This window comes from Lepisosteus platostomus, chromosome 8, assembly GCF_059453375.1.
Source record: "Lepisosteus platostomus isolate fLepPlt1 chromosome 8, fLepPlt1.hap1, whole genome shotgun sequence".
In the NCBI taxonomy this organism is placed as follows: Eukaryota; Metazoa; Chordata; class Actinopteri; order Semionotiformes; family Lepisosteidae; genus Lepisosteus; species Lepisosteus platostomus.
Genome location: NC_142618.1, coordinates 18,232,075 through 18,244,800, shown reverse-complemented (window position 1 = coordinate 18,244,800; position 12,726 = coordinate 18,232,075). Strand labels below are relative to the sequence as shown.

Here is a 12,726-nt window from a genome sequence, read left to right as displayed (position 1 = left end):
AGACAGGGAACTGCGCAGCTGCCTGCTTCACAACTACAGCTGACCAGGTCAGAGACAGGGGACTGCGCAGCTGTCTGCTTCACAACTACAGCTGACCAGGTCAGAGACAGGGGACTGCGCAGCTGTCTGCTTCACAACTACAGCTGACCAGGTCAGAGACAGATGTGAAAGATAAGAGGTGTGAATCAACAGATAGAGTCACTGCTTGGCAGGAAAACATTGTTGAGAGCACTTTGGACAAGGTTAGAAGTTTAAGAAGAATGAAAAATATTTGTGAATTATCCCACTGAAATATTTATGTCGTTGTGTCAGACACAGAAAAAACTGCATCTTATTATTCTTGTGATTCTGAGGATTATTCTCAGGCAGGAAGAGGGAAGGAGACGAAAGCTGTAGAGACAGTTCAGCGAGAGACGGGCGCTCTTCCTCAGCCGACGATGAGGACGGTGGCTCTCCCGGGGCGCTGTCACGGGGTCATGATGCTCACACGCTGTGGCTCAGTTGTAGGAGTCATAGTCGCTGTTCCTGGCTGAGGACGGCTCCCTGCTGTGGTTCCCAGTCATCCGCTCCAGTCCTGGAGAGAGAGGGGGAGACGGGTGTGTCCGTGTGTGATAGGAGGCGTTGAGTCTGACTGTGTGTGCTCCTGTCTGTGCCTCTGATGGTCTGTGGGCAGCGTGTGGGCAGCGTGTGCTGTGTGTCGGCAGTGTGTGCTGTCTGTGGGCAGCATGGGCAGTGTGTGCTGTCTGTGGGCAGCGTGTGCTGTGTGTGCTGTGTGTGCTGTCTGTGGGCAGTGTGTGCTGTCTGTGGGCAGTGTGTGCTGTGTGTGCAGTGTGTGCTGTGTGTGCTGTCTGTGGGCAGTGTGTGCTGTGTGTGCTGTCTGTGGGCAGTGTGCTGTCTGTGGGCAGCGTGGGCAGTGTGTGCTGTGTGTGCAGTGTGTGCTGTCTGTGGGCAGTGTGCTGTCTGTGGGCAGCGTGGGCAGTGTGTGCTGTGTGTGCAGTGTGTGCTGTCTGTGGGAAGCGTGTGCTGTCTGTGGGCAGCGTGGGCAGTGTGTGCTGTGTGTGCAGTGTGTGCTGTCTGTGGGAAGCGTGTGCTGTCTGTGGGCAGCGTGGGCACTGTGTGCTGTCTGTGGGCAGCGTGGGCAGTGTGTGCTGTCTGTGGGCAGTGTGTGCTGTCTGTGGGCAGTGTGTGCTGTCTGTGGGCAGCGTGTGCTGTGTGTGCTGTCTGTGGGCAGCGTGGGCAGTGTGTGCTGTCTGTGGGCAGCGTGGGCAGTGTGTGCTGTCTGTGGGCAGCGTGGGCAGTGCTCTCACCTGGGAAAGACAGTCTCTGTTTGTTGTCTGTGCTGTTGGCCTGGGCTGCGCTCTGCGCTCTGTAGAAAGACACTGAGACACACAGACAGAGGTCAGTCCTGGAACATTCTCAAGGCTGACAGACAGGGGCAGGGAGCCACAGGCTCTCTGGAGACTCTCGCATCGCTGAGCCAGGAGCCGCAGCATGAAAGTCCAAGCCGGGCCTGTTCCGGCCCAGGGCAGCACCAGCACCAGCACCAGCGGGTCAAGGGGCTGCTGGGGTCTGGCGGGCTGAAACACTCATACTGACACCTGCTACCTCTATGCCTGGTACCAGTCCATTTGTCAGTACAGGACAGCAAGGTTCTGATTGAACCTGTTCTTCCTTCCAGAACCGGTCCAGGAGTCAGAACACTACAGTAATGTTCTGACTTGGCCCCTTCCTCCCTCCAGCACCGGTCCAGGAGTCAGAACAGCAGAGCAGAGCTCGCTTGCCAGCAGGGAGCCCAGCTTAGAGATGGTCCGTCAGGGAGCCGAACACACCCACTCACCACTGTGACTCTGCGTGGGCCCGATCCACTGCCTCTCTCTCCTCTCGGACACTGGAAGACACACAGCAGCACGTCACTCAACAGGCCAGAACGCCCAGAGCGAGCCCAGCAGTTCACCTGGAAACTCACATCTTTTGCTGATTTTATGGTAGGTCCGAGGTCCAAACTTGATCAGAATCAGAGACAGCAGAAGCATGGACAGCAACACCGAGAAGACCTGGAGAAACACCAGCGTTCTGGTACTGGGCTCCATGTGTTCTGACGAGAGGGAGAGTTAGTACATTAATTAGTACAGTACATTAACTCCGGAATGTGTAACACTAAGTACATCAGCTAAAACTAACCCAGCTAAACTCGATTTGATAATGCAAACTTTAGTCAGTTTAGTTAGTTTAGGTTAAACAATTTGCTGCAAAAATATTTGACAGTTAATTAATTTATGGCCAGGCAAAAATAATGAGATGCAGAGAAGCGCTGTCTTTGGCTTTGTGCTGTGAAGACAGAACTTCGCCTCACTTTGTCGTGCATTTATCCTGATGAACTGGGGGGGAAAACAGATTCCTGTTCTCAGACGCAGAAGAGCTTGAAATTCCCCCCCAGGAACGTCAGAATGATTGGCTGGGATACCAACTCAGGAATGTTGGCCCGGCCCAGCCCGGCCCTGTGCTGTGGTTCTGCGACAGTGTGAGGCAGTGCTGTGTGCACTCAGGCACCCCACTCTGCTGTTTAAGCTGGGTGAATGCAGTTTCACTGTGCCCAGGCCTGGGAGATGATCACCGGACCACACATGCACAATGCTACATAACAATTATGTCCTGTCATGCACTCGACAATCAACAGATTTGACTGTTAGTTACTTATTATTCAGTTGATTGATCAACATGCGCAGCTGATATTTGAACTGAAGAAGTGTAAAAAGGAGATACATTAAAACCTATAAGCCCCGCTATCTGCATTTAATTTGACCCTTGGTTTCAAGAGCACAAGCAGTCTGACCATCAGGGTGAAGCTTCTGATAAAATAATGAGGATGTTCTGGGAGGGGTGCAGAGAAAAGCTTTGTTAATATGAGCACCGATCAGAGCCTCCCCAGTATTCTGGCAACATAGGCTTCAAGGGAGATATCGAAGTTGAGCTGAGCTGGCATCACATTGTCTGAGCAGCCAGGCATTTCTGTGGTTCAAAACTATTTTTTCTGTGCTGATGTGTAAAAACACATCCAGTCCAAATGGATGCATGAGTGTGCATGTCTGTTCCAGATGTATTCTGTACCTAGCACGAGGTTTTATTCTTTCAAAGGAAATGGTATTGGCAGTGGTCTATAAAAGGAAGCCACTGGCATGATCTTCAGAGCTGAGCTTTGAGAACCCAAATCTCCCTGCTACAGTCTCCAACAAAAATAGACTCAACAAACGTTGTAAGGAATTTGTTCCCAAACTAGGCTGAACAGTGGGGTAACAATGTCCCCCCCTGTTCTGAGCCCAATCAGACCTGTTCAGGACAGGTGAGAAGCAGGTCCGGATTTAACAGGAGTCATGAGAAAGTCGTGATATGCTTCAGACTCATTTTGGATCATTAACGCCCAGCGTGCCTTGTTTAATAGTTTGATCTTATGTCTCCCAGACAGGTAGCCATTGTGGTGTGAGCAGTAGTGAGCAGTGGTGAAAAATGGTGAACAGTGGTGAACAATGGGGAGCAGTGCTGAAAAGAGGTGAACAGTTGTGAAGAGTGGAGAGCAATGGAGCAGTGGTTAGCAATAGCGAACAGTGCTGAAGAGTGGTAAAAAGAGTGAGCAGTAGTGAAGAGTGGTGAACAGGGGAGAGCAAAGGTGAAGAGTCTTACCTTGGCAGACTAAACTGATGTTGAAACATCCCTCGCTCTGCTCCAGATAGTGGAAACAGTTTGTCAGTGACAGAGAGGTATTGGCGCATGTCATCCCCTTCACTTTACTGCCTCGTCCCTGAGGTAGTGGTGCCTTCTTTCCTGTGTTCCCACATCCTAGTGACTGACATACTGCCTTGGCATTCTGGGAGATCCAGTGGTTTACATTGTTGTAAGCAGGGCAAACTGGCTGCCACTGGTTATGGTAGAATATGCGCACATATCCCTGACAATGACTGGCACCCCCACTGAGTGAGACTGGCAGAGTAGAGGGAGAGCCTGGAGTGGAGAGAGAGGGGTTTATACAGACACACTGACTGGACACTCCAGGACATTAACACTGCACTGATAGAGAGGGGTTAATACAGTCCAGACACACTGACTGGACACTCCAGGACATTAACACTGCACTGAGAGAGAGGGGTTAATACAGTACAGACACACTGACAGACAGGTGAGTAAGACCAGTAACACAAGTGGGCACACAGGCAGTATTTACCTTGACACACCACTCTTGCGTGAAGACAGGTCTCATTTTTCTCTACAAGCATGGGACACCTGAGCAAGTCAGCGTTCGTGCTGTTGCAGAACACCCCTGTGGTGCCTTCTGGGGTTGCTGGGACAGCACTGTGGTGGATCGAGTTCCCACAGCCTACCTCCTGACAGGTTTCATTGGCGAATTCCAGATCCCATGTGTCCTTATTGACGCAGACATATTTCCAGCTGTCATGTGCTCGAATTTGGACCAGTCCGGCACAGGAGACCGCCGACTCCTTGAACGCTGAGGCCAGTCTTACCGGGAGACGGGATTTCTCTTGTGAGAGAAAGAGGGAGACGTTAGACAGCAGGGACACAAGGCAGGTCACAAAGAACAGACAGCCATTCTACAAGGCAACCAGGGTGTCCGGTCCAACAACATGGGTGGATAGCTTGTTCCACACTCCCACCACCCTTTGTGTAAAGAAGCGCCCCCCCCCCCCTCGGTTTTAAATGCAGCCCCACTAAACAGGGTCTCAGGTTTCCACAGTGGTGAAGGAGATGATGCACGCTCACACCCGCTTACCTTGACAGACAACGTGCGCCACAGCCCTGCACTGGGATGACTCCACAGTGCCGTTCCTGATCAGGTAGCCCAGCGTGTATCTCTGTGTGCCCTGCAGACTCAGCAGGGCTCCGCAGCCCAGAGCCGTGCAGACCGCCCCAGCCGTGCCGTTGTCCAGACTCTCCCTGCAGACAGGCCCAGCGGGACGCCCGTCCTGGGGGAAACGCAGACCCACCTGCAGCTCCCCGGCGCAGCGTCCGCGCCCCCCAGCCAGGGAGAAGACCGCCAGCCTGGGAGGCGCCGTGACGGCGGTGCAGTTCGGAGAAGATCCTCCCGCGATCTCCTTGCCAGGACCTGGAGAGACAGAGGGGACTGGGGACGGGGGGGGGCGAGGACGAGAGCAGCAGGCGTGAGCACAGACACACAGCCAGGATGCGGGACGAACAGTGGTGTCACTCGTGAAGAGGACAGAGAGGAAGACGACAAGGGATATTGGGGACCAGTCTCACTCCTGCATGTGTCTCTGTCTAAACAGGGGGCAAAGGACACAGACAGAGCAGACAGCTCTACAGAGACACTCAGCGTCTGAGAGACAGGCTGCCGGACAGACACAGAGAGCTCTCCAGTGTGAGACAAACTGCTCTGTAGGCTCGGACACACACAAACAGTTCTAGAGACTGAGGTATTTGGGAACAAGACACATGTAAATTGAAAAACAACAGAACATTGGTTCAAATCAGCGTGTGAACTCTGATTACCTATGCCCAGGTGGAGAAGTCCGAGAAATAATACAGAGAATCCGTTCAGCATTACTGAAAGGAAGAGAGAGAGAGGGATTAATACAGTCCAGACGCACTGACTGGACACTACAGGACATTAACACTGCACTGAGAGAGAGGGGTTAATACAGTCCAGACACACTGACTGGACACTGCAGTACATTAACACTGCACTGAGAGAGAGGGGTTAATACAGTCCAGACACACTGACTGGACACTACAGTACATTAACACTGCACTGAGAGAGAGGGGTTAATACAGTCCAGACACACTGACTGGACACTACAGAACATTTTGATATGAGCAATTTTGTCTCTGCTCTTTAAGTACAGAGACCCACTCATGCGATCAGACCATTGGTATGTCACATGTGGGAGAAAATTATTTATGGATTAATCTGAAAGGATTAATTGCAACAAACGAGCAGATTGAGTATGGAGCTATAGTGTCCTAAATTGAGCACTAGCTAACTTTAGTGTCCTCAAGGGCAGCAGCTGTTATTTTGAATTGTTCAATTGAGAACATTATTAGCATGGGTCTGGAAAGCAATCAAGTTCATCACAAAATTCCTTTCTTAGTCAGCCATATTCACATATAGGATTGTTTGTAAGGTTTTTACAGATTATGCAAGACGTTCACTTCACTACCAAATGGCTCAAATTCCAGTAAAAACTGGAAACTCATTAGAACTGACTTCTTTAAAAGCAAGAGTAACAAAGAATGGCTCTATATAATGTGTTGTTCGTGGGTACATACCTGAAGAAATAATAAAGAACATGACATTTTGCTTAATGTACTGTAGCAATAAAACAGAGTTGGTAAATACCTGATGCAATGAGCAGGCACAAACAATTCTTTCACTGGTGCCAGCCCATCTACAGTCCAAATTTACCCTCATTCATTGCTCAAAGATAGACCTCCCTTACTGCACACTTCCAGAGACACAGCATCACAGGAATGTGACACTGTTTTCCACACAGTGAAAGACCCCCAGGGGGTCCGTCTCCTCCCCAACACTGACGCGCACTTGTGAGAACTGCTTCGCTAAATCGCGAAGTGTAGCCCAGAGACACGGGCCCTGCCTGGAAGATCCTAAAAGGAATTAAATCCTCCTGCAAAAACCAGCGCTCTGGCAGGTGCAACCAAACATGTTGTTACGAAGGAGCAGCTTGTCCTGAAATCAGCTCCTCTGATTCGAACCCAAACAACTCTGCGGGATCGTGTGTTGCCTGATTTCACATCCCTGCCTTAGGTCCTCATGGATTTCAGGATAAGAGAAAATCTACAACTGCCATGTTTTTGATCCATGTGTTTAGACTTCAACCTGTGCTAAAGTCTGCCTGGCACTCCTGTAAGACTGGCAGAAGAGCACACTGTGAGGCTCTGAGGTTTCTTACGATTCTAGTCAGTTTTCTTGTGACCACGAAGGTCATGTGGAGTGAACAAATGTCTAAGTCATACCATCCCAATACTGTGTCCCAGCAGCCCACTAACACCTCCCCCCGGACCCTATAGGATATTAGATGCTTGCTGGGGTATTGGCCAGCCCAGTGGCGTGAGTAGAGCCCCTCATCCTGAATGAACCGTTGTGGTTAATCCTGGTTACTGGCCACCAGTGGCTATATCATTCAGACTGTGAAATGGCTGGGCCACAGTCCATGTTGGATTAGACATTTAAGTCACTTTAGTGCTTAAAATATGATTTTATACCCTGAAGAAGGCTCCAAGGACAAAACGTTGTGTTTTCTTTCTTTTCAGCATGGAATAAACCTATTACTTGTTCCTTTGCAGCCTACGCATGCTGACGCAGCTACCCACCTGAACTACTTAAAATGTTATGACTCATTCTTTATAAGAAAATACACAGAAGACAGAATACAAACTATTTTTTATATAAAATATTTTTGAATCTCCATTTTTTCCTACCAGTGCACGGGGGTCATATTGAAGACATTGATTTCCTTGGATTAATTAGCCACTAGCAAGCAAACGAGCTCGAAGATCTTGGTTATCTCCTCTCCTCTGTGACTGTCTTATGTTGTTGTTTACAGTACATTCATTAAAAAGAGTACGATGATGTCACTATTTCAGAAATTATTTGTTGGGCCCCCAAAATCTCAATTTGTAAATCTCACAATCACAATCGCTAATTAGTTTCTTGATATTTTTGTGAGCTACAAATGTGTGCAAGTTTCCATACATATTCAGAGCTCTTATTTTCCGCTGGCACTTCAGAAATGTGAAGGTCATAGCCTATAAGTATCCTTCTGAAAGCAACCTGTGCTATAGAGGGCTTTCTTTTGAATTGGTAATTAATTGAAAATCAATTAGGAGGTGAATGCTCAACTCCTTTCAAATGGATTTTCCGTTTTGCCGAGCTGCTGCTGTTGATGATGTCGAAACGTGTTGGAACCAGTCCGAGGGGGAATTCTGCTGGCTTGGTCTTGTCAAAGTGCTAAAGATTTTGGCTGAGTCTTTTTAAAGCCAGTTGTCCACCCTTAGTCAAAGGGGATACAGTACCGAACCCCAAAATATCCTATTTCCTAATGCATTGTCACAATAGACTTTTTAAAATGTGTTTTTGGGAGACATTTTGCTCATTATTGATGCTTTCATTGTTTCCAAACGGTGTAGACACAAGTTTGAGAAAGTGAGCTATTGGAGAATTTTCCTGGGGCACCCATGTGAATTTATTTATCTAGTGTGACAGAAACTGAAGTATTCCTAAAATATTTTACACTAGAATATCAAAACACAGTATCACTCCATATATCAGGTTCTGAAACACTCTACAGAGATAAAGGCACAGATGTAACTGTCCAGGAAATGTTTGGTTTATTGATGTGTCAGTTTTAAATCTCTTTCACTACATGTACGGCATGTGTTATGTAACTGGAGATAAAGTAACATTTTTTTGAATATCACTTTATTAGCCACATACAATTTCTTGCATTAGGAATTCATCTTTTTGCATACCCCAACTCTCCATGAGACACACAGACAGGGAGAGAAGCTTGGGGTCAGAGCGCAGGGTCAGCCATTTATACAGCACCCCTGGAGCTCAGGGGCCCAACAGAGTAGGATTCCTCTGCTGGCTGTGGGATTTGAACCAGCAACCTTCCAGCCACAGCCTCAGATCCTTAGCCACAGTGTCACCGCTCCACTAAGACCCTTGAAAAAAACGATTCAAGCCAAAGAAGAGCATTTCAGTCCTTTCATACTGTTACTGTCTACACTACTGCCAAATTATTGAGAAAGATCCTCAAAGAAAGCCATCACACCACACAGTCTTTTCTAAAACCGTACAAGAGTACAATTTCAAACCATCAGGAATATATTTTTCTCTGATCTAAATAACATTAAATCTAAAGAACCCTGTGCTAATTTATTTCAGCACTGATGTCCTGATTTGACTGTATTTTCTTTGTTTTTTTACTGTATTTTCTTTGGTTTTAATGGTTTGAGTTTTTTAATGGTTTTTTTAGCTGAAAGAAGATGGAATTTATAAGCATCTATTTCACATCAATAAGAGCTACAAGAAGAAATCTAACTCAACCCCGTTAACGGTTGTGTATCATCACTGGTATCATTTCATTTCAAAACTATTGCTGAACTGTACATACATTTTTTGCGTACTGCAAAGCCAAAAACATTCAGTAGTGTAGAGTTGTATATTGACACCACTGATTGCAGTGATACTGATTTGCATAAATAGAAATATATGTATAGGATGCTGTATAAATCTAATTGTATACATACTGTATAGACTCTGTACTGTAGATTGTAGATCTAAAAATAAAAGACAATGGGTCTATGTGACTCTGACAGACCCCTAACTGGGGCTGTCCCAGAGCACAAAAGCTCACAAGATCTCGAGCTGCCCAAGTCCATCAGGCTTTACTGCAGACCTGCTCAGGACAAGCAAACAGAAAGTCAGCACTCAAACCACTTCCTGCCACACTGTCTTTTACTGTCTACAGGAAACACCGTCAATCTCTTTAACGGAGTTTATAACAGAAAATCGAGAGGATTCCAGGTTAGATTCAAACCCTGCTTATGTACAGATGTCTCGCACCCAGAACTTCCTTCCCTCCTGCCTTGTGCTAACTCTCTTGGTCACCATCTACACCCTTGTACTAACTCTCTTGGTCACCATCTACACCCTTGTACTAACTCTCTTGGTCATCATCTACACCCTTGTACTAACTCTCTTGGTCACCATCTACACCCTTGTACTAACTCTCTTGGTCATCATCTACACCCTTGTACTAACTCTCTTGGTCATCATCTACACACTTGTACTAACTCTCTTGGTCATCATCTACACACTTGTACTAACTCTCTTGGTCATCATCTACACACTTGTACTAACTCTCTTGGTCACCGTCTACACACTTGTACTAACTCTCTTGGTCACCATCTACACCCTTGTACTAACTCTCTTGGTCATCATCTACACACTTGTACTAACTCTCTTGGTCATCATCTACACACTTGTACTAACTCTCTTGGTCATCATCTACACCCTTGTACTAACTCTCTTGGTCATCATCTACACACTTGTACTAACTCTCTTGGTCACCATCTACACACTTGTACTAACTCTCTTGGTCATCATCTACACACTTGTACTAACTCTCTTGGTCACCATCTACACACTTGTACTAACTCTCTTGGTCACCATCTACACGCTTGTACTAACTCCCTTGGTCACCATCTATACATTTGTACTAGCTCTCTTGCTTAATCCACACAACAGTGTAAGGGGAGGTTGAGCCTCAGGCTGCCGTCCCTTCAGGTAGGCGAATTACGCCAAATACTCAGGACATATTTCATTCCTCTACTGCCCTCATTAGGATCTAACCCAGGTTAGTGAGCTGGAAACCCCTGAGTTACATGAAGGATTAGCAGGGCGTCGCTGTCCCGGGTGCTAAGCTGTGGTGGTGATCACCTGCAGGTTACTGACAGCTGCTCTTATTCAGAAATGTCGAGTGTAGTTCACTGTTAATAGCATGGTTAAAAACATGATTATGAAGCATTTATACAGGGTCTCTTGCAACCCGACTTCTGCTGTTTTCAAACTCTATGCAGATATATTTGGTCTCTGAGATTAGTGACCCAATTAGTGACTAATTGTGACTTTTGAGTCGAATTAGGGACTATCGTAAACCCTGTTCGGCTTTACCTCTGCTGGCTGCGTGCTGGGTGAATGTTCAGCTGTGTTTTAATTGGCCCTGGCGCCAGGCCTCCGCCTGCTGTGGGTTCACTTTCTCGCTGCAAGAATTCAGGGTGCTGCAGGCTTTGAGGTTGAGTGCACATGACCCACGCCGTCCTGCTGTGGTAGGGACCGACACAACGGCAGCGCTCAGAGAAACGGGGCATTCAGCGTCGCCTCGTTGTGTGGTAATTATTCTGGCGTCCCACCTCTCCCCTCTGTCTAATGCGCAGGCAGTCAACCCCCTGCCTCCCCCAGTCGCTCCACCCACAGGAGTCTGCCTCCCCCAGCCTGAGAACTAGCTGCCGAGGCGACTAGGTGGCACTGCAGACCAGTGCTGGACTTGACTGGAAGGGGCCAGGACTCGACAGCTCCAGCCGACGCACACTTATCTACCGAGAGGCACCAAAAACACCACAGACTAGTGCCTCCCCGTGTGGAAGACAGGATTCTCCCAGATTATCCCGGAGAGCTGCGGTAAGAAGCAGAGATATCTGGCAAGAGCACATGGCCGGGACAGCAAAGAGGCGACGTCGCACACTGGCGAGGAGCCCCTGTCCAGACAGGCCCTACGAGGGGGGCAGCAGGGCTATTTGGCCCGGGCCTCACCTCACAGGGGGCCTCACCTCAGCCCAGGGTGCATGGCCCTCCACCTTAACCCTCTGGCTGTGTTTCTCGACTTGAGGTGAATTTGGAACCTTTACCATGAACTGTGATTCTCGACTAAAGCCCACAGCTGTGAGAAAACGTCCACCGTTCAGTGCCGAATCTTTGTGTCTGCAGACACAAACGCACTGTGGCACTCTCATTGTGCTGTGGGACACACAATCACACTCCTGCAGACACAAGCGCACTGTGGAGCTCATTGTGCTGTGGGACACACAATCACACTGCTGCAGACACAAACGCACTGTGGCACTCTCATTGTGCTGTGAGACACACAATCACACTCCTGCAGACACTAACGCACTGTGGCGCGCTCATAGCACTGTGGGACACACAATCACACTGCTGCAGACACAAACGCACTGTGGCGCTCTCATTGTGCTGTGGGACACACAATCACACTGCTGCAGACACAAACGCGCTGTGGGACACACAATCACACTCCTGCAGACACAAACGCACTGTGGCGCGCTCGTTGCGCTGTGGGACACACGATCACACTGCTGCAGACACAAACACACTGTGGCCCTCTCATTGTGCTGTGGGAGACACAATCACACTGCTGCAGACACAAACGCGCTGTGGGACACACAATCACACTCCTGCAGACACAAACGCACTGTGGCGCGCTCGTTGCGCTGTGGGACACACAATCACACTGCTGCAGACACAAACGCGCTGTGGGACACACAATCACACTGCTGCAGACACAAACGCACTGTGGCGCGCTCATTGCGCTGTGGGACACACAATCACACTCCTGCAGACACAAACACACTCTGGCGCGCTCATTGTGCTGTGGGACACACAATCACACTCCTGCAGACACAAACACACTGTGGCGCGCTCGTTGCGCTGTGGGACACACAATCACACTGCTGCAGACACAAACGCGCTGTGGGACACACAATCACACTCCTGCAGACACAAACGCACTGTGGCGCGCTCGTTGCGCTGTGGGACACACAATCACACTGCTGCAGACACAAACGCGCTGTGGGACACACAATCACACTCCTGCAGACACAAACGCACTGTGGCGCGCTCGTTGCGCTGTGGGACACACAATCACACTCCTGCAGACACAAACACACTGTGGCGCGCTCGTTGCGCTGTGGGACACACAATCACACTGCTGCAGACACAAACGCGCTGTGGGACACACAATCACACTCCTGCAGACACTAACGCACTGTGGCGCGCTCGTTGCGCTGTGGGACACACAATCACACTGCTGCAGACACAAACACACTGTGGCCCTCTCATTGTGCTGTGGGACACACAATCACACTCCTGCAGACACAAAC

General features: G+C 48.8%; 1 protein-coding gene across 5 annotated transcripts in view; it reads right to left on the bottom strand.

The window, feature by feature from the left end:
• Nucleotides 1-26: 26 nt before the first annotated feature.
• Nucleotides 27-12,726, bottom strand: part of cd5 (CD5 molecule) — a 34,296-nt gene continuing 21,596 nt past the window's right edge. For all 5 annotated transcript variants that reach the window (XM_088644311.1, XM_088644314.1, XM_088644310.1 and 2 more), the window contains 8 exons: nt 5,518-5,571; nt 4,781-5,131; nt 4,217-4,531; nt 3,679-3,996; nt 1,967-2,095; nt 1,838-1,888; nt 1,308-1,379; nt 27-574 (listed from right to left, as the gene is read on the bottom strand). In XM_088644311.1, coding sequence (XP_088500437.1) covers nt 498-574; nt 1,308-1,379; nt 1,838-1,888; nt 1,967-2,095; nt 3,679-3,996; nt 4,217-4,531; nt 4,781-5,131; nt 5,518-5,571 — 1,367 coding nt within the window. In that variant the 3' untranslated portion in view covers nt 27-497. The remainder of the gene's footprint in view (nt 575-1,307; nt 1,380-1,837; nt 1,889-1,966; nt 2,096-3,678; nt 3,997-4,216; nt 4,532-4,780; nt 5,132-5,517; nt 5,572-12,726) is intronic.